Genomic DNA, 20132 nt, shown 5'->3' on the forward strand with positions numbered 1-20132 from the left:
GTGGTCACAGCGTGGTGTGGATGCGTTCCGGTGATATCCTCGTCGGGGCCGGGAATATATAATCAAGTCAAGAGGCTCGTGGCCAACAAGATCAGCATCGTGAACCTGATCCTTGGCACAACAAGCGACCAGAGTCAGTAATTGCTGGTCGGATGCTTTATTGTCTGGTCATGACATCTGGATTATGCACTCTGATGGGAAAGGCGATTCACAAGGTTGACGTGAGCGTGGTGATAAAATCGCATTATTGATCGGATCTGTCTGCTTTCTTTTTGTTTCCTTCTATTTTCTGCTTCTTTGGGACGAAATAACATAGGATAGTGGAGTCGAAGGGATGAAAATAGACCACCCGAGGGTTCCAAACTGACTATCGAATATCTATCGATCAAGCCCAGGTTGTTCAACCCTTCGAGTCAGGGACACGAGCCCAACCAATACACAGATCAACACGGGCGATGACGATCACTTCCCGCAACGCGTTTAGTGGCACGAAGATCGTGAAAAGTTGCGGAACGCAATCTCAAATCAGATCCACTCGGTCAGTTCCCGAGTGGACCGGACTGGCGATGACTTCGGGAGTTGAGACCTTGAGTCGCCTTCTTGCTGGGATTGACGGTCAATCATCACTGTCATTAGGATTAACAACAGCATTTATGACCTAGCGAGACGGACAGACATCGGCCAGGCCTTATGGAGGATTATTAAAACGCTGTCTTTTGTGGAGATATCGACTCAGAGGACCTGTGAAGACCTCAATGAACCAAGTTGTTTGAGTTCGACTACTACCTGATCGATCTGCTTCAAGGCTCCACGCTCGCCTATTCCCAAGACCTCTGCTCTCCCTGAGGCTCCTACACCCTGCACTCACTTTTGCTTTTACTCATAATGACCCCCTAGACCTTCCTAGTTCTTCGGCAACCTCGTGGCCTCCTCACCCATAGTCTTTCATTTGAATCCCACCCCCGTCACTCTTTTATTTCTATTCGCCTACAATGTTTGCCCGTCTGCTCCATGCAGGGCTGTGGGCAGCATGCCTGACGTCGATGACCACGGCCCTGGTGCCTCCCAGTCAAGATCCCTGGTACCAACAACCCCAAAACATCAGCGCATACGCACCCGGCGAAATGATCCGTGCTCGCCAGGTTGCCAACGAGCTGGAGCCCTACACGCCGGTGGGCATGCCCATCTCCGTGGAATCGGTGCACCAGTATCTATATCGCACGACCAACAGCGTGGGCAAACCCATTGCCGCCGCTGCCACCCTTATCGTGCCGCATAATTCGGACCCCAGCAAATTGTTGGCCTACGAGACGTTCTACGATGCGAACAACCCAGATTGCAGCCCCTCCTACACTCTTCGCCACGGTTCCTCCCACGGCAATGGCGATCTGATGCCCAACATGACGCAGCCCATGGACCTTGCCTTTGTAAGTTCTCCCCGGCCGCGCACACTGTCAGGTTCCCCTGACATATCGGTTAACGACGATTGTTTCTACTAGCTGTCGGCCGCTCTCCAACAGGGCTGGTGGGTGATCACCTCCGATTACGAAGGTCTGGACGCACAATTCGCCGCGGGATACCTGGCAGGATACGCGACGCTGGATTCGGTGCGCGTCGCCCTGCGCGAAGCACCGGCGCTGGGACTCTCGCACGACGCTCGATATGCCATGTGGGGATACTCCGGGGGCGCGTTAGCCTGCGAGTGGGCGGCTGAGCTGCAACCCTCGTACGCACCAGAGTTGCACTTCGAAGGCGCGGCGATCGGCGGTCTGTTGCCCAACCTCACCTCAGCCATCGATACTATCAACATGGGCCCCTTCTCGGGCGCCGCGTTCGTCATCATGATCGGCGTGGCCAAGGCCTACGAGGAGCTGCACGGATGGCTCGGCGAGAATCTGATCGAGGCCAGCCGACACCAGTTCTATGGCTCTGCCGACAGCTGTGTGCTGGGCGAATTCGCGGGCGGCATGTTGAACGACATCTTCCGCTACTTCTTGCGTGGTAAGGCCTCGTTTGCCGACCCCGTGCCCTCCTCCATCCTGGGTTCCGCCGGACAGATGGGCTCGGCGGGCACACCCCGGATGCCGATGTACATCTACAAGGGCGCGTTGGATGAAATCAGCCCGATTGCCGACACGGACGAGCTGGTGCACAGCTACTGCAACCAGTCCGTTAGCATCGAGTATCACCGCATTCTGGCAGCAGAGCATTTGACCACGGCCGTGTTCGGGTCGGTTAACGCGTTACAGTGGCTATCCGATCGATTGGACGGTCGCGAAGTCGAAAACCCCGACTCTTGTAGCACGACGACAGTGCCACTGATGAACCTCAAGGGCAAGGCCATCTCATACCTGGGATCGGAGGCTGTAGGCACCTTGACCTCGGTGATTGGTGGTCGATTGAACTCATGGCCGTCGATTTTAGGGTAACCTACGACCATCTGACGGACGCAACTCCTCCGCTTGAGCGTTAGACATTATGGTTGCATTCATCGACAGCCATATGACTTCCGAATATATAGAAATACAAAGACCATATCAGCTCTAGTGCGCCAAGATGCAGAAGAGAACATGTTCGCTGAGTACACCGTCCTGCTCTATGGACAACAATTGTCTAATACAACGAGATTAGACTTATAATAGGTTGAATCAATAGCAGTCTGTAGTTTTTCCTTGGTCACAGTCTGATGGCAACCACTTTGGCCGGTTCCAGCCTTCCCTGCGGAGGAGCGATATGCCCGCCACAGGTCACCACGTACAGAATGCTCCCATCGGTGCTGATCTGACCGGCACTCGGACCAGCCACGAGCGAGGAGTCCTTGCTTCCGACCAGCGTGGACAACTCCCCACTTGGAGAGACGCGCTGAACCTGGTTATCCACATTGGCCATGAGATATGCAGTCCCGTCAGACGCCAGGGCAAAGTCGTCAGGCAAGGAGTTACTAGCAGCCACAGTCTCCACCGGACCTGCAGCCAGCCCTTCAGTATCCACGGGCACTCGGAAGAGCGAGTCGAGCGAGCTGGAAGTATAATACACCATGTCCCCGGCCGCATGGACCCCATTCACCCCCAGGGCCTGGCCATTCTGCTCGAGTGAGTGACCCGACAGCGCGACTTCGTAGTGTCCAGACAAGGGATCGACCTTCCAGATGACCCCATTGACCGAGTCCGCCACCAGTAGCGTGCCCGACTCGTCGTCCAGGCACGCCATTCCGTTCAACCAGCCCGCTTCGGGGATGGCCGCTATCGGGCTGATCTGTGGACTGTCGGCAGCCATGTTCACGGCCCACAGCGAGAAGGACCCCGGCGTGGGCTGGCCGATTTCAGCGATGGTGACATTTCCCACCACGACGGCGTAGCGATCATCGTGAATGTGCGTGATGCCCATCAGTGCGGTGGCCTGGTCGAATCGATGCACCAGTGACCTCGAACCGTCGACCGGATTCACCGTCCAGAGCTCGGGTTCGTCCATGCGTGTTAGCAGCAGGTCGCCGTCGGGACGGATGGCGATGTTCTCAATCCAGGTGCCGTTGGTTTCGAATTGGAAGACGGTGGTTGCTTGTGCATCGCGCGAGAGAATCGGGGAGGCTGAGACAGTCGTGGCGAGCAGCAGAGCCATGGCGTAGTCGGCAAACTGCCGCACGCGCGAGAGGATGGCCATGATGAGGAGAGAACGAGGCAAAGACAATAGACACTTGGAATTCGAATCCCGAGAACCGCCGTTCTCTCGGGGAACCTCTTGCTTTTGATATAGATCAGTCCAGATGGAGAAATGGGCGCCCCGATGCAAGGGCGACAGACTATTGATTCTGCTCTCAGCCCCGGTGGATCCCTGCTACGGAATGTAATTCAATAGTCTTGGGATCTGTCTCGATCGGACCTGCAGGTCGACTGGAAGAACGAAGTCTACGAGCGTCTTGTTCTCTGATCGATGACGGTGTTGGGGTAACGCGGCCTGCTCCAATCTCCAACTTCTCCAACGGGGAATCTTAATAAGGCTTCACTGCATCATTTCTCTTTCCTGCTACAATCGCTCTCGATTAAAATTACTAGACACTACAAGCAAGATGGAATCCATCCCCGAGACCATGTGGGCAGCCCAAATCAGCCAAGTACGTGTTTGTTGCGTGGATGACAAGGGCAGCGAGAGTTAACGGCTTCAGTTCGATCAACCGTACACGATCACTCGCGTCCCCGTCCCCCGCATTCGACCCAACGAGCTGCTGGTCAAGATCGAGGCCGCGGGATACTGCCATTCCGATGCCCAAGTGTTGCACGGCGAGATGCAGAGCGCACTTCCCATGATCCCCTCGCACGAGCCCGTCGGCGTGGTCGTCGCGACGGGCGATGCGACCGGGGATCGCTGGACGGTCGGCGATCGTGTGGGGATCTTGAACTTCAAAAATGCCTGCGACCGACGTGCCGGTTGTCGCGCCGCCCGACGGCGATGGCATCGACTGGACCCACGGTTTTGCGAGCGTCGCGAGACGGCCGGATTCCAGCACGACGGCGCCTTTGCGGAATACGTGGCGGCCGACGCAGCCACAACCGTCGCCCTGCCGGACTCGGTCTCCTTTGAGCAGGGTGCGCCGTTGTTGTGTGCCGGAGTAAGTCTCATCACCCTCTCTCATTGTATGCTTGTCTTCCTTGATCCTTCAAGATTCCTACGAGGACTTTCAGGTCTACGGCTACAAGAATGGCTAACACTGGCACGATCTACGCGACGCAGGCGACTGTCTGGGGTGCTTTGATCAAGGCGCGGCCCTTCCTTCAACTGGGGGACACCGTAGGAATCCTGGGAATCGGAGGACTAGGCCAGTTGGGCGTGCAGTTTGCCAAAGCGCTGGGGTATCGCACGGTGGCCATCGACAATCACGACGAGAGCCTGCAGCTAACGAGCCAGGCGCCCGCATCCCTGCGACCCGATCTGCTTGTGAATTCCTCGCACGACCTAGCACGCGATCAAATCCTTGCCCACACGGACAATGAAGGACTGGCGGCGGTGATCAATTGCTTCGACTCCCTGACCATTAACGCCTGGAGCCTGGAGCTGCTGCGCGTCGGCGGTGTGGCGGTCTTGCTGGGACTGCCGGCACAGCGGTGGCAATTCGACTCATTTCCCATCGTCTTCCGCGAGCTGGTGATTCGAGGCAACTATGTGGCCAGTTGTGAGGAGGTGGAGGAGATGATGCAGACGGTGCATCGCCATGGTATTCGGTCGCAGCTGACGGTCGTCAGTCGGGCGGAGATTCTGGGGGTCCCGGAGAGATATCGATCGAAGGCATTTCGAGGGCGATTGGTGGTGAAGATGCAGGGGGAATAGATAATAGTCACGGCGTAGCTGGGGAGGACCGGGCAGGACGGCCTTCCTTCAAAAAAGAAGAAAAAGTCCGAATCTTTTGGCCCCAAAACCGACGCAAACAGAAAAAGAGGATCTGGTGGGTCGCAGTGGCGTCACCAAATCAAAAGCTCGGAATGTTTTCCGTCAAGCAGCTCGCTTGGACCAAGCTGAGAGACTGAGCGATTGAAAGACGAGAATACACTGAGGGACAGTGCTCCTGAAGTACGTGAGAAAAGAATGGGACTACTGTGATGCTGCCTATGCTCGGGCCTGAGATAGGGCTGACAAAGTCAGGAGACCTGCGAAAGATGGAGATGCAGCAACCTGCACCAATTCTCGACCCTTCACCAGCATACGGTGTATGTACGGTGTAAGCACTTGGCACTCGGACCCAAGCTTTGTCCATTGTTCTCTTCCCTAGCCTTCCCCCGAGTCTGAACATGCCGACTATCCGACCGGACGAGATCCACCGGCGTCGAAAGCGCGGAATTGAACCACGGTGGATTGCCTGTCCGAGGGACTGATTGGCTCTATCGGTCCGACCCCCAAGGCATGGCCTGCTTTTTTCCCTTTCTTTGTTCATTCTTCAGTCTTCGGTCTTCATAGCGCTGCTGGGGGAGGACACTATGCCCCCAGAACCAGTCATAAGCCCCACTGCCTTCCGTCATGAGGGTTGGGTGAAGACGCCATCGTCGTCTTATTAACCTCGGGGGGACGTTTTTTGTTTCCTACGAGTCTCTTCTCTGCCCGGTCATCCATCGTCCTCGACAAGCTTTTTTCGGTCGGCATCATGAGTCCCTCCTCCGAAAAGTCCGATCCCGATGTCGAGCGATCGTCGGTTGACGCCGTCGACGATCAGCCGGGTGACACCGCGCACGAACTCGAGCTGGAGCGCATTCATACTTATCGGCTGCAGCAGCAACAGACCGTAGGATCGACTCGAAGTCGCACGCCGCGCGACCGATGGCTGCCCATGGGCGCCGGCAAGCCGTATCCGCCGTCGCTGCCCGAGTCGGAATCATTCGTCGTCGAATTCGAGGGAGCCGACGATCCCATGCACCCGCAGAATTGGCCCATGAAGAAACGGTATGTCAACTGGTCCACTCTCTCGAACCCGGGAGACCGATCGTGGAGTTGTGAACTAAACTTCCTCGCAGAGTGACGATCGCCTCGCTTTTGACCTTTTGCGCCCTGACGACGGCGTACGCCAGCGCCGTGTTCGCTACGGCTGGCCCCGGCGTCATGAAGGAGTTTGGATTCGGTCAGGAAGTCGCAGCGTTGGGCACGACACTGTATGTGCTGGGTTTCTCGGGCGGTCCGACCATCTGGGCGCCAGCCTCGGAGCTGATCGGACGGCGCTGGCCCTTGATCATCGGCATGCTGGGCTTCGACATCTTCACCATCGCCTGTGCCACGGCCAAAGACACGCAAACGGTCATGCTGACCCGGTTCTTCTCGGGCTTCTTCGCCGCCAGCGTCATCGCGCTTGTGCCGGCTAGTCTGTCGGACCTGTTCAACAACCACCATCGCGGGATCGCCATCGCCATGTACACCATGAGTGTCTTCACCGGCCCCTTCACCGCGCCCTTCGTGGGTGGCTTCACGGCTGAAAGCTACCTGGGCTGGCGCTGGACGCTGTACGTGCCCGCCTTCGTGGGATTCTTCAGCCTGGCCTTGATGGTGCTCTTCGCGCAGGAGACATACGCTCCGGTAGTCTTGTCGCACAAAGCGTCCATCCTGCGACGTCAAACGCGCAACTGGGGCATCCATGCGCGACAGGACGAAATGGAGGTCGATTTCCGCCAGTTGGTCACCAAGAACTTGGCCCGCCCATTTCGCATCCTCTTCACTGAGCCGATCGCTTTTCTCTTGACTTTGTACATGTACAGTCTCCTTGCCCTGCTGACGATCTGGGTCCCACCAAGCTGACTCCATTTTCCTCAGGTCATTCATTTACGGACTGGCATATGCCCTGCTCTCAGCCTACCCTATCATATTCCAGGACGTGCACGGCATGGGTCTTGGCGTCGGCGGATTGCCATTCATCGGCCTCGTCTTGGGCGAGATCGCCGGCAGCACGTTCGTGTTGTCGCTGCAGCCCTCGTACGCGCGCAAGCTGGAGGCGAATAACAACGTGCCCGTGCCCGAATGGCGTCTCCCACCGTGTATCGTGGGCGGCGTGGCTTTTGCCGGCGGCTTGTTCTGGTAAGATCTCTCCTGTCCCCAGCAGAAGTCAATCCGATACTGATGATGGGCCACAATGCAGGTTTGGTTGGACGGGCTATGATCCGTCCATTCACTGGATGGCGCCCACGGCTGCCGGCGTGATGGTGGGCTTTGGTATCACGTCCATCTTCATGCAGGGATTCAATTACCTACTGGATTCATATCTGAACTTGTGAGTGTGCACCCCGTTAAGCAAACAGGAAGAGAAAAGAAACGAAAAGAAACGAAAAGAAACGAAAAGAAACGAAAAGAAACGAGAGGAACCAGACAGAAAAAAAAAAAAAAGAAAAACGAAAAAGCAAAAAAAGGATGCATTGGAGGCAGCTAACATTCCAATAGTGCCGCCTCGGCGTTCGCCGCAAATACAATGATGCGATCGATGGTCGGCGCCTGCTTTCCGCTCTTCACGCGTCAGATGTTCAATAATATGGGCGTGCAGTGGGCCGGGACACTGCTGGGTTGCATCGCCGTGGTGATGATTCCTATTCCAGTGCTCTTCCTCATCTTTGGGCCGCGTCTGCGCCGGAAGAGTCGGCTGGCACCATCGGGAGATGATGGCGTCAAGCGGTCATAAAAAAACAAAAAACAGGAAAAAACTGCATCGATCGAGGAGGCAAAAGGACTCTCCGGGATCGGTTTAGAATATCACAACCACATAATCGGTAATCGGGAATAGTAGACGAGAAGATAGACAATAATGATACATGGTAGAAGGCAGACAACATCAAGGACTTGATCGGACCATCGGACACGGACGGAGACTGGCCTTCATGTGAAGACTTCACGATGCATTCAAAATCCCACGCAGTCAGCGCACCCAAGTCCAAACAGAGGCAAGAGTCCGAGACCAGGCGGAGTGTCGGGTGGAATGCAGGATTCCCTGACTCCATTCCGGCCCGCTAGAGTAGAAGGGATCGTCGTGCAGCGTCCTCCTAATTGGCGTCGGTCTTTGGAACCGGTGGAGACGAGCCCTAAGTTTAGCCCGTCGATCGATGGTTCCTGGAAGAAGCCCTGGTCCGTCCTCGTCCCCAGTTTCCAGTTTCTCAGCTGCAGATGAAATACGTATCGAGATCTTTTGTGGAGGGCCGTGACGGCCAATTCTTGAGATGACCTAGGGGATCACCGATGAATGATGATTGCAGGATAGTATTTTCCTCGTGTTTCCTGGATCTATGACGGGAGTGTCCATGGTTCGCCATACCGTCTGATCGATCGACCGCTCCCAATCAGTAGTAAACTCCTTTCAGTTAAGGCTTCGCCCGACGATCCCAGACTCAATTGGGAGCCGGAATCCTTCCATGCACGCCGTTTCCCTGCGTGATGCCGAGGTTTCTCTGACGGTGGAGTCTGTTGACCCCCGGATGGCGCTGAGACGTCTTGTTTCATTCGGCTCCGAGCCCGGAGCAAAAGTCTTTTAAGTTGAAAGGGCGACCTGTCGAGAAGATATTGTTCGCTTGAGTTTACTCTAACAGAGCACTTTTAATCCTTTATCTTGTTTGGCATCATGTACTCTGTTTCGCGCCTGTTGACCGTGCTGTCCGCGGCTACCCTGGGCTATGCGCATCCAACCATCACCGCCAGAGGTATGTACATGGACGAACACCCCTTGCCCATGAAGGTTCTCCGAACCGACTTGTTGACCGGGTGTAGATGTCCCTGCGGCTCAGCTGAACGAGTTTGCCCTCTGGGTGCAGTACGCCGCCGCTGCCTACTGTCAGGACAACTACTCCCCGCCGGCTGGCACGAAGTTGACCTGCTGGGCCGGAAACTGCCCCGACGTCGAGGCGGCTGACGCTGTCACCGACATTGAGTTTTCCAAGTAAGAGCACTGTCGCTGGACCAGAGAACTGAAGCTGACGCATCTGCCACAGCACGACTCTGAGTGACACCGCCGGATTCGTCACCGCCGACCACGAGCACTCCAGCATCGTCGTCTCCTTCCGCGGCTCCTACTCGGTGCGCAACTGGTTGGCCGATGCCAACTTCCCCTTTGTCGATCCGGGCCTCTGCACGGGCTGTCTGGCCGAGGCGGGCTTCTGGAGCTCCTGGATCTTCGTGAAGAAGGAGATCGTGGCGAGTCTGAAGCGGTTGACAGAGCAACACGCCGACTACCGCGTCGTCGTCGTGGGCCACAGTCTGGGCGCCGCCGTGGCCACCGTAGCGGCGGCCGATCTACGTACGCTGGGCTACCAGCAGGCCGCACTGTATGCCTACGCCTCACCGCGCGTGGGCAACGACAAGCTGGCCGAGTTCATCACGAAGCAGGAGAACAACTACCGCTTCACGCACCAGAATGACCCTGTCCCCAAGCTGCCGCTGGTGGGAATGGGCTACCAGCATGTCAGCCCCGAGTACTGGATTACCTCGGGAGACAACACCACGGTGACTGCCTCGGACATTGAGGTGCTGGAGGGCAATGTGAACTGGAAGGGTAACACGGGCACGGGCCTGCCGTTGCTCACGGATTTCCACGCCCATCACTGGTATTTTGAGAAGGCCGACGGGTGCAAGGGGCCCGGACTGCCCTTCAAATGATCTCAGGAGAGGAAGAGATGGGCGGACAGGGAGGGAAGGGAGGCTGGTTAGCATACCGTGCAACCCCAGTCTTCTCGGATCGACACCGGAATCGCCTTAAGTAATAGTATAAACCCTAATAAAAACCCAGAACGGACGCAATCCCTTGCCTAAGCACATATCCGACGGTGGCAGACTCCCACCCACTGTCCCGGTTCGTACATCTCTCTCGATCGCTCAATCCTCTGGCTCGATCTCTCGGAGATCGCTTTCCCTCCACCTTCGGGCCGCCGCGTAGATCCGCCAGTTTGGTGCCCCTTCACTCCCGCTGGAAAGACCAATGGAGGAGGACTCTTCATACGGAGATTGGACCCGTAGCCATAGGATTCATAGGAATGCTACCGCGAGGGCTCCCAAGTCCCACCGCCGCAAGTAGATAGATCGGACGATGACTCGCGATGACCATGCCTTTGCAATGCACGGTAATAAATATCGCAACGAAGTTCTCCCCGTCGACCGGTGTTTTTCGATGTGTTATCTTGTATCTTCTGCTTCTACACCACGATGTCCCCTCCTCGATATGCCCCGGCGCAGGTCAGCCTGCCTCGCCTGTTGCCCAGCGTCACCTCCTTTATTACCTTCATCCTGGGTATGCTTCTCATTTTCGCTGGCACGCAGCGCAAGTTCTTGCCTCAAGCAGATCTACTCACCGTAAGGCTCTTCCAGGGGTTTCCGCCCGTCACCCACCGCTGATGACTCGTGATCTCTAGTTGAATCTGCCTGACACCGATCTCCCGGACGGAGTCCCCGATTTCTTCAAGGTGTACCTCCTCTCCTATTGTCAGGGAACCAACGAGGAGTGCGTGACAGAAGATACCAACACGACCAGCATCGTGACTAAACTGATCGACTGCTCGGACCGCGATCTTCTCTTCACCTTCAATCCGGGGGACGCCATCGCCTCGGCGCTGGGTCTCGGGCCGGATGATCCTCTCCCATCAGGTCTGGACTGGCCCGGCTGGATCGACGACGACTTCGACACACTGGGTACGACCGGTCAGGCCATGTCGGTACTCTACGTGATCGGGACGACGGGTGCAGGCGTGTCCATCGCGGTGAGTCTGTGGACGATGTGGAGCGCCTCGCCTCTCTCGCCGCCGTCGACGATCCAATTCCTCGTGCTGTTGGTGAGTCTACACCATTATATAACCCCTTCTTGTTCCCATGGGACCACAGTGCGAAAACGACCGCTAACTCAGTCCAGACGAGCATGATGAGTCTAGGCATCGCGACCATCATCGCGAACGTCATCTCCGCGCAGTTCGTCAGCCTGATTGATAAATCGGGACAAGATGAGGGCATCTCAGCGGACCACGGCGAGGCCTTTCTGGCACTCTCCTGGGCGGCAATGGGCTTCCAGACACTGGGCACGGTGGCCAGTCTCATCTCCATCCTGGTTTATCGCGCCAAACATTGTCGATGTGACTGGGACGAGGGATCGCCGGCATCTCCGGACCTGGGGGAGCATAAGCCATTGGTGGAAGGATAAAAAATGGGCTCTTAATTGTATGATTAGTTATTCGGTTGCTTATTGTCTGAGATTTTTGTTGTGATTATCATGTCATGTTTTGGTTTCGTGCAGGGAGCGGGAGTCGGGGATAATGGCGTTGAATTATCAGCCTTAGCTTGCTTGTTTGTTGAGAATCTTTCAGATTCTGTTGTCTTCTCTAAATCGTGAGAGAAATGAAAAGTGCCGCGAATTCCTCAATGTACTCTTGGCTTCGTATCCTTGATATAAGGCGTCCAATTCGAGTCACGCAGTAAAGCATACCAAAGTCCAGAGATGAGGCTCTTGGGCATTCATTCCCTATCCCCGATGGAACGGTCCAGAGTCTATAGCGTACTATAGTCAGACTCCTTCAGGCGAGCTTCCCCTCCATTGACGTCGTGCAGACCGACGAATGCCCCTCCAGTGTAACCTGCCCCCTCTCGCTCGATGCGACTGAGGCAGTCGGGCTTGCATCGAGGCAAATCAGCGGCCAGAATGGTCGGTTGCGATTGCTATGGGACCTGGCAGTGGGCTGACCCAGCCGGTCAGTGTGATGGAGGTACATTTGTGGCTCGTATTTCCCCGTTTCTTCTGCATGAATCTGAATCGCGGCCAATCGAGGGCCTCGTCAGGGACGGGGAACTGAGCTGGTCAGATTTTAGTTGGCGGTTGATCCGCCTTTCCGAGACAAGTCCCGATTTTATGTAGTAAAAAGAAAAAAGCAAAGAGCTGGTGAACATGATGCGTAGGTGTGGGTGAAAGTTGATTCAAACCCCGGGGAACGATATAAATTGGAAATCGTCCCTTCCCATCAGGGTCAGGATTCCTTCGAGACGGTCATCGCACATCGCCAACATGCGAGCCCTTCTGATTCTGTCTCTTTTGCTGGGAGCGCAAAGCTCCCCTGGTAAGTAGTTTCGCTCTCTTGCTCTCCTCAATTTGTCTCAGCCTGGAGATTGACTTTAGACTTGTGTCGCATAGTGCTCAGCGCCTCCACCAGCAACCAGTGGCTGATCACGGCCAACACGTCCATCTTCTGGCCCACGTCCACCGATTACTTCTACGGGCCCACAGACGGTCCCGGGGCGTCGGTCGTGACTTGCAATGCCGAGTGGATTGAATACGACGGTCGCTCCAGCGAGCTGAGATCTCTGGGCCCGACGGCCACAACGACATCCTTCGGCTCCTATCCCAGCAGTTCCGGCGCCTGTCGCACCTCGACCTCTCTAGAAGACTGGTCTGACACACACACCGGTCCGCTGACGACTCTATGCGACGGGTATCCGCACGCCTTGGGCCCGCGCGAGACGGCCACGGGCTACTATCCCGGCACGGGGCCCTGCAGCTCATTCGACGTCCCCTACAGCGAAGAGAGCACGCTGTATCGATCCCCATCCCCCAGTCCGACCTGCACGCTGCAGGAAGACGACTGCGTGGCCATCTGGGAAACATACAGTAGTCGCTCCAGCGTCTGGGCCGAGTCCGTCACCACGTCGAGCACCGGCGACACGCGCAGTCCCATCCGGCCGTGGTCTTGCCCGACACCGGCGAGGAAGTATCCCGAGGAAAACCCGTGTTCGGCCTGTCATTTCCTGCCCGATACGGCCACCGTCTTCTACTGGCCGGTCCAGACGGCCGGGGGCGATCTATGCCTGCAGAACGGCACCACGATCGAGGCCACGCCCACGGCGCCTCCAGCCCCCAACACGGCGGTGATCGACGGGCACACGCTGGAGTCGCCTAGCGTGTACATCTCCTTCACCTCCATCTACGCTTGGAGCAACCGACGAGCGCACCCAGGCCATCAGTGCGGCGAATATCACTCGAACGAATTGATCGCAGTGCACCCGACCGACATAGTCTCGATCCGCAGACATCGCAACGCCAAATACCCCGTCATCGGCACAGAGTATCCCTTTAACTTCGCCGAATTCGCGCCGCAGACGCTAGGCGAGTACACGCAGACGGTGGTGCCCTGGCCGCAGTACCGTGGCGGGTCGCAGTGTCCCCTGGGCGACGGAAACACCTGCACGATAGTGCGCGATGACTACATGCCCTGGATGGAGCTGCCCGAGGCGGTGCGACAGATCGATCCGTCGTGGAGCGTGTGTCATCGCAGCTGGTACATTCCGCCGGTGACCCTGGTACCTCTGATCGACGGCACCGCTACCTGGACTCCGGCGCCGCCAGAGCCCACGGACTTTGTGGACTTGCAGATGCAAGCCGTGCCTCATTCGGTCGGGGCCGTGGCCACCCCGACGCCGACCAGCGAGAAAGGGTGGTAGAGTGGATGTGGCTGTGGCTGTGGCTGTGGGATATTGCGGCAATGTGTCTTGGAAATGTTCGACATGAACAGCAGTTACGAGGGAACGAGTGTCACAACGATTTGGAATATGTAGCAAATGAGATTCTATCAGGGAACATTGGGCTTGGATAGGTTTCAACTCAATAGTTATTCAAAAATGCTTGCTAATCTATCGTAGTTCACTGATCTGTTGTGGTGTGTTCAGCTCATTCACTCAATGCCCTCCCAACCACCACCCCCTGAGACCTCTATAAGACATGAACGCCGTCATTGGGCAACAAGCCCCAAATGATCCAGCTCATAGCCACCCGGAAATGCATGGAACCGTTTTTGTGCAACATGAAGAATGATATTACGCGGGAAAGTGTCGCCTCCTGAGGCCAATCGGCATCGAATATTTTCAAGGCAGGCGTTGATTGAGGTTGCGCGTGGTCAATTTCCGGCCCTGTCAGGGGTATTCCACCTGCTGTTGTGTTCTTGTGTTGGCCTGTTCTTTCTTATATCCTTCTACTCTCCAGGCAAGCAACCCCCAGCTGAGTCCACACCCGGCGAGATCCCAACACGATATCACGTCAGAATGAAACCTTTCGCAGTTCTGCAGATATGGGCCCTGGTCGCCTTCATTAGCTACACCTGGACTCTTGACATTCTCGAACAAACGAGTAGCGGTCTGTCCTACGAGCTGCTCAATGTCACCTACTTCGCCAACGCCGCCCACCCACGAACCTCGCTGGCGATTTCAGAAGGCGACGAGGAGCTCCAAGTGATGCCGATGACAGTCATCCTCACCAACCAGAGCGTCGTCACTGGCGAAGATGTACAGACGATTGTCTCAAGCTATTTGGCTGACGACGACGTGCTGTCGCCGGGCTTCCTGCACACCGTCTACATCACCTCGTCGGTCGCCAACGCCACGATCGATGCGACTGCTCTTCCTCCCCTCCGTGCGCTGGGAATGCAAACAGTCTACCTCGATGTTTATACTTTTGAGTCCGTTCCAACTGGATTTGTCACCGCCGAAGACGCGTCGCCCGGGGAGCTCCTGCCCGGCCCCTATACGGCGGTGGTGGCTCCCAATACCCTGGAGGTGCTGGACACCTATCGACTCTATCCCGACCCGTATCGGACCTTCATCACCGGGTCGTATGCCACGGAGGACGGCAGTGGATCCTTCCAAGCCCTGCCCCTGATGTGCCCGCGACGCTGGGCGCCGCTGATCCCCGTGCCCAGTCGCATCCCCTTTCGTCACGACCCCCGACCGTTGGCTGGCGTGCGAGTGGCCGTGAAGGATCTGTTCGACATGCGCGGACTGCAGACGTCGGCGGGCAGTCTGGCCTGGGTCCGAATCACCCCCGTGGCGGCCACAACAGCGCCAGCGCTGCAGCGACTGCTCGACCAGGGCGCCGTGCTGGTGGGCAAGTACAAGCTGGCGCAATTTGCCGGCGGCGGCAGCCCCTGGACCTGGATCGACGGCCAGTCGCCCTTCAACCCGCGCGGCGATGGCTACCTCACCTGCGCGGCATCCTCGACGGGCGGTGGATGTGCGGTGGCCGCGTACGACTGGCTCGACGCCGCCGTGGGCACCGACACGGCCGTCTCGATGCGACGACCGGCGGCGGTATCCGGGACATACGGCAATCGACCGAGTCAAGGCATGATGGCGCTGGACGGCATTGTGGCACAAAATTGGGCACAGGACACGGCGGGCGTCTTTGCTCGCGATCCCCGGCTGTGGATTCGGTTTGCCAAAGCGTGGTATACGCCGGACTTGCAGCAAGACTCGAACATCACGGGCCTGTCTCCGCTCATTGTGCCCGACAACCGGGCGTTCCCCACGCAGATCTTGTATCCCAAGGAGTATTTCCCCCTAGCCAACCCGGCCGCTCAAGCGGTGGTGGACCGGTTCGTGGCCCAGATGTCACGACATCTCAATCTCACCACGCGTCGCATCAACTTCACGCAGACGGTGGCCGACGGGCTGATCTTCGAGGGAGGCAACAACTGGGATCGCATCTTCAACTCGTCGTCGGTGCTCACGCTCTGGTCGCAGCATGTGGCCGTCACGGCACCGCTCCTGACGGCGTGGGCCCAACTGGAGAATGGTCGATTTCCGCCGGTAGACGCACAGTGGCGACGCGAATGGACGCAGCTATTCGACCCCAAGACCATCAATCCGACAACCTACGATCAAGCCCTTCGCGACAAGGCCCGGTCGGTCGAGTGGTTTGAGCGCAACGTGCTGCAGCAGACGGCGACCTCATGTTCGCAGTCGGTGATGCTCTGCCATGCAGCCAACGGCGGTCTTCCCAGCTTTCGCGAACAGGAGCTCAACACGGGACCCAATGCGACGCTTCTCGGGGTGGCCCCGGATCCGACGGCCATGCCTTGCGACCTGGTCTGTGCATTGTTTGGGTAAGTGGACCTCATCTCGTCTGTGCCCTTTTTCTTTCCCCCCGACTCACCGACTAATCGCGGCGTTCGTCCAGAGTAGATGTGCCGACTACACAATTCCCCTGGGCGCAGTGCCATACTACTCGCCGGTCACCCAGGTGACGGAGCAGCTGCCGGTTAGCCTTAATCTAGCCGTACGACGAGGCTGCGATCTGGTGCTGTTTAATTTAATCGACGAGCTGGCGGCGGTTGGGATCGTGCGGGCTGTGAAGACGGGCAGGGAGGTGTTTTGACGGGCGCACGCAAGAGTCCCGGAGAGCTTTTTTGTTTCTATTTTTGATTTAGGCTATGCAGGTTCCCTACGGAGTATGTATGTACATGTACATGCTCGCCATTCCGTCCGCCTTAAATTATTAATAGACACCGTACTGTGTAGTAGTATTCTCTCCAGGAGTGACTGACCCGTGGCGGTGCAATGCCCGGAGATCACCAAAGCTTTTCTTTCCGACTGACTGAAACGGTGAAACCCCCTTAGAAACTGGAGAGAGACGGCTGCAGCGATCGACGGCTGCACGTCTCCTTCGTGGAAATTAGCAGATGACAGCGCAGATGGAACGTTCCACCGTCGGGTGAGAAGGCACGTCTCGACTCGACTCGCCGGGAATCACCGGCGATCCAATGATCCAGTGGCCCCCAGTTAATAACGTACTAATATTAATTAATCTTCCCAATAGACCGGCGTCTTGGCTGGACCGGGGGAGCACAGCACCCTGAGCTGCATTATTGGCCCGATCGTGGCACCGGCGTTGGTTCTAAACTGCATTGGCGTTAGACATCAGCCCTAAGTCGATGCTAAACAACAGCAAGAGACAAAGGATCGTGAACTGCGCCACACCTCCAGGCTGGATTGATCATTATAGTAGTAATCAAATTCCTGGCCCCCCCTGCTAGCTGTATGTACCCTTGGGGCCTTTTGTCCCCCCATTCGTTTCGTGTGTTTTCGTTTCTTTTCTTGCCTTCCTTTCCCTTCGCTCCCCTCCAGGCCCCCGTCGGTCCCCCAACGTGCGCCGTCCATTGCAGTTCAGATTCGAATCCGCAATGGCCGACTCACATCGTCAGAGCCAGCATCTGCTGCCAGACTCCTCGAGGTCCGACTCGCCCGCCCCCGAATTGACCTCGCCCGAGCACGAAGGACCCGCCGCCTTTTGGAGCCCGTTGGGCCGCCATCCGTCCGTCGATCGGGGATACCTGCACGAATCGCCGCACGATCCGGCCTCGCAACCGGCTATCGGATTGGGAATCACCTCGCATGCTCCCTCGACAACTCCCTCCGCTACTCCGTCCCGCGATGCCTCGCCCGCACCGCCGCCGGTGGGCTCGACGACGCGAGAACCGATGCCGTCGGGCCCCGACGACGATGTCGGCGCTCGACACGCCTCGCAGGCGACGCTGGTCTCGCCGGTGATGCGATGTCCCACACAAAAAGGAATCCAGCAGCGTCGTCTGTCGTGGGTGCCACTGACAATCCTCACCCTGGCCGTCTACGCCACCATCGTGTCGGGCATCTACCTGGTGATCGCCTTGGTGCGACCGCGATACGGGCGAGCCATCGGCGAAGACGGCGCGGTGGTGCCGGCGACGGCGACGCTACTGAGTGCCCTGTTCGCCAAAACCGTGGAATTGTCGTACGTGACGGTGTGTGTCGCCTTTCTGGGCCAGGTGCTCAGTCGGCGGGCGCTGACGCAGGGCTCGCGCGGCATCACCATCTCGGACATGAGTATGCGTTCCTGGATCATGCAACCGGGCGCCCTGATCGTGCACTGGGAGACGCTGCGCTACTCGGCGGCCACCGTCCTGGGGGCCATCACGTTGACGGCCACCGTGGTGGCGATGCTGTATACCACTGCTGCGGAAGCCCTCGGTAAGTGTCTTTGTTCTCTTGGTGTGGTCTGCTGGAATAATTCACCCTCGATCTAACGGTATCTCCCCTCTCCCAGTCTCCCCCAAGCTCCGCATGGGACCGATGCAGCAGCGTCTGCTGGCTGGCAATGTATCGACCACTTTTGCCAATCCCTTCTACCTGGCCGACAACTGTCCGGCCCTTATCCACAAAGACCAAGACCCCGACTACCAGGGCACGACATGTCTGGACATGCAGCACGTCGGTCAAGCCTACCACAACTACCAGATGTATCTGGGAGAATGGGGCGAACGCAGCAGCACTAGCACGGCCCCCCGTCCCCTACCGACCGGCTCGCTGCACGACAACACGACGCTGACTGGCAGCTGGATCGAACAGACGAATCTGACGGAGCTGTCGAAGAAGCACGGCCGACTGGTCAACAACGTCACGGCGGCGATGCCGCACGGAGGCATTCTCAGCGTCACCGCGTACGCAGCCAACAAGCTGCCCGATCCGCAGTCGCTCTCGGGCGAGGGTAACTTCGACCTGGAGGCGTCGGTGCTGGCGCCGGCTGTCAACGTACTCTGCGTCGGCATGAACAAGTCGGAACTGTCGCCGCTGGTCTACACCGAATGGCCCGATATTGGCGACAAATTCGACGCCGTCAAATGGACCAACGACCCGCCGGACAATATCCCTGTCTATCCCAGTTGGCTCAACCGCACCGTCGTCGACGACCTGTTTGGCTGGGGCCCCAAATACGGCCAGCGCCCGCCGGTGTTTGGCAAGCTGCCTCGCCCCTATAACACGCTGCTGAACACCACCGGCCGGTATCCGGCCGACAGTATCTACCTGCTGGGCGCCACCGCGGCCGATTCCAATCCCCCCTACGTGCTCTGTTCCCTAAAGGCGAAGCAGAGTCCGCGCTGCACCACGCAGTACAATGCCACGGCGAGCGGATCGCAGCTGAGCACACGCTGCGAGGACTCGAACAACCCGTTGCAGCTCGATCACCGCCGTCCCAGCACCCCCGATGCGCAGTGGGAGCCCGATTGGAAGAACATCGCGTCCGAGTGGGCGACCTCGCTGAGTCTGGGGACCGGCATCACCGACAGCCGGGCCAGCAACGCGCGACTGCTAATGCAGCTAGTGCCCACGGAGATGAAACTGGACCCCACGCTGCCCTCGGTGGCTGAGGCGCTGGCGGTGATGGCAGGCAGCACGTTGATCATGAGCTCCACCAGCGCGCCCTTCGAGCCTGGCTGGAACTCCACCGAGGCATCTCTGGCGACGCCCGTGCCGCAGTCGTTCTCAGCGCGCGTCCGATCGATCGGATACGCGTCGGGCAGCTCGCAGCGCTGGCAAGAGGTCTTCTACGTGATCCTGATCTTCGCCTTCATCACCAGCGCCATCTGCCTGGCCTTCATGCTGTTCGAGGTGCGCGGCCGGCAGGTGACCGACTTCACCGATCCGCAGAATCTCTTCACGCTGGCCATGAACAGCCCGGCCACGCCGCGTCTGCAGGGGGCCTGCGGTGCCGGTCCTCAGGGACCGCAGCTCAAGGAGCGATGGGTGGTGGCTATGGAGGAGGACCACGAGCATTATTACCTGCGAACTCCGGGCGAGGATCCATTGGGGCCTCCCAAGCGATCAGCGACGGCGGTCTCCATGGCGTCGATGGAGGTCGAGGATCCCAAGGCGATCAGCCCGGCCATGAACGAGTATCGGCAGCTGTCGACACAGCGCAGCTTTTTGTCGCGATTCTATTAGCATAGCGTGTTTTGATGTTTTGATAGGCAAATACTTAATGATCTAATGATAATAGTTTGGTGTTCTGAGAGAGAGGAAGGGAATGGTAACGTGAGAAGAAGCCCACCCTACAGCTTCAACATCCCATCCCCGGA

General features: G+C 57.7%; 9 protein-coding genes across 9 annotated transcripts; 8 read left to right on the forward strand and 1 right to left on the reverse strand.

Annotated features, from left to right (window-relative positions):
* Nucleotides 1-992: 992 nt before the first annotated feature.
* KD926_001735 (putative lipase 2 precursor) lies at nt 993-2429 on the forward strand (the record flags this gene model as incomplete). Its single annotated transcript, XM_053105315.1, has 2 exons — nt 993-1427; nt 1500-2429. 2 exons carry the CDS (start codon nt 993-995, stop codon nt 2427-2429), a joined length of 1365 nt encoding a protein of 454 aa, XP_052951505.1.
* A 247-nt stretch (nt 2430-2676) lies between these two features.
* On the reverse strand, nt 2677-3660 carry KD926_001736 (uncharacterized protein; the record flags this gene model as incomplete). The annotated part of the gene is made up of 1 exon (XM_053105316.1): nt 2677-3660. The coding sequence occupies one exon, from the start codon at nt 3658-3660 to the stop codon at nt 2677-2679; it is 984 nt and encodes a 327-aa protein (XP_052951506.1).
* A 406-nt stretch (nt 3661-4066) lies between these two features.
* KD926_001737 (GroES-like protein) lies at nt 4067-5322 on the forward strand (the record flags this gene model as incomplete). Its single annotated transcript, XM_053105317.1, has 3 exons — nt 4067-4111; nt 4163-4606; nt 4660-5322. The coding sequence occupies 3 exons, from the start codon at nt 4067-4069 to the stop codon at nt 5320-5322; spliced, it is 1152 nt and encodes a 383-aa protein (XP_052951507.1).
* Nucleotides 5323-6130: 808 nt separating this feature from the next.
* Nucleotides 6131-8140, forward strand: KD926_001738 (MFS transporter; the record flags this gene model as incomplete). The annotated part of the gene is made up of 5 exons (XM_053105318.1): nt 6131-6426; nt 6498-7223; nt 7285-7545; nt 7607-7738; nt 7906-8140. 5 exons carry the CDS (start codon nt 6131-6133, stop codon nt 8138-8140), a joined length of 1650 nt encoding a protein of 549 aa, XP_052951508.1.
* Nucleotides 8141-9070: 930 nt separating this feature from the next.
* Nucleotides 9071-10101, forward strand: KD926_001739 (lipase family protein; the record flags this gene model as incomplete). The annotated part of the gene is made up of 3 exons (XM_053105319.1): nt 9071-9149; nt 9217-9385; nt 9438-10101. The coding sequence occupies 3 exons, from the start codon at nt 9071-9073 to the stop codon at nt 10099-10101; spliced, it is 912 nt and encodes a 303-aa protein (XP_052951509.1).
* A 543-nt stretch (nt 10102-10644) lies between these two features.
* Nucleotides 10645-11629, forward strand: KD926_001740 (SUR7/PalI family protein; the record flags this gene model as incomplete). The annotated part of the gene is made up of 3 exons (XM_053105320.1): nt 10645-10791; nt 10851-11267; nt 11345-11629. 3 exons carry the CDS (start codon nt 10645-10647, stop codon nt 11627-11629), a joined length of 849 nt encoding a protein of 282 aa, XP_052951510.1.
* An 855-nt stretch (nt 11630-12484) lies between these two features.
* Nucleotides 12485-13914, forward strand: KD926_001741 (uncharacterized protein; the record flags this gene model as incomplete). Its single annotated transcript, XM_053105321.1, has 2 exons — nt 12485-12536; nt 12611-13914. The coding sequence occupies 2 exons, from the start codon at nt 12485-12487 to the stop codon at nt 13912-13914; spliced, it is 1356 nt and encodes a 451-aa protein (XP_052951511.1).
* A 597-nt stretch (nt 13915-14511) lies between these two features.
* On the forward strand, nt 14512-16618 carry KD926_001742 (amidase family protein; the record flags this gene model as incomplete). Its single annotated transcript, XM_053105323.1, has 2 exons — nt 14512-16346; nt 16426-16618. The coding sequence occupies 2 exons, from the start codon at nt 14512-14514 to the stop codon at nt 16616-16618; spliced, it is 2028 nt and encodes a 675-aa protein (XP_052951512.1).
* Nucleotides 16619-17423: 805 nt separating this feature from the next.
* KD926_001743 (uncharacterized protein) lies at nt 17424-19998 on the forward strand (the record flags this gene model as incomplete). The annotated part of the gene is made up of 2 exons (XM_053105324.1): nt 17424-18246; nt 18323-19998. The coding sequence occupies 2 exons, from the start codon at nt 17424-17426 to the stop codon at nt 19996-19998; spliced, it is 2499 nt and encodes an 832-aa protein (XP_052951513.1).
* Between the last annotated feature and the right edge of the window lie 134 nt (nt 19999-20132).

The sequence above is a fragment of the Aspergillus affinis genome, assembly GCF_023601865.1.
Source record: "Aspergillus affinis strain CMG 70 chromosome Unknown NODE_135_length_96101_cov_83_922457, whole genome shotgun sequence".
NCBI classification, from domain to species: domain Eukaryota; kingdom Fungi; phylum Ascomycota; class Eurotiomycetes; order Eurotiales; family Aspergillaceae; genus Aspergillus; species Aspergillus affinis.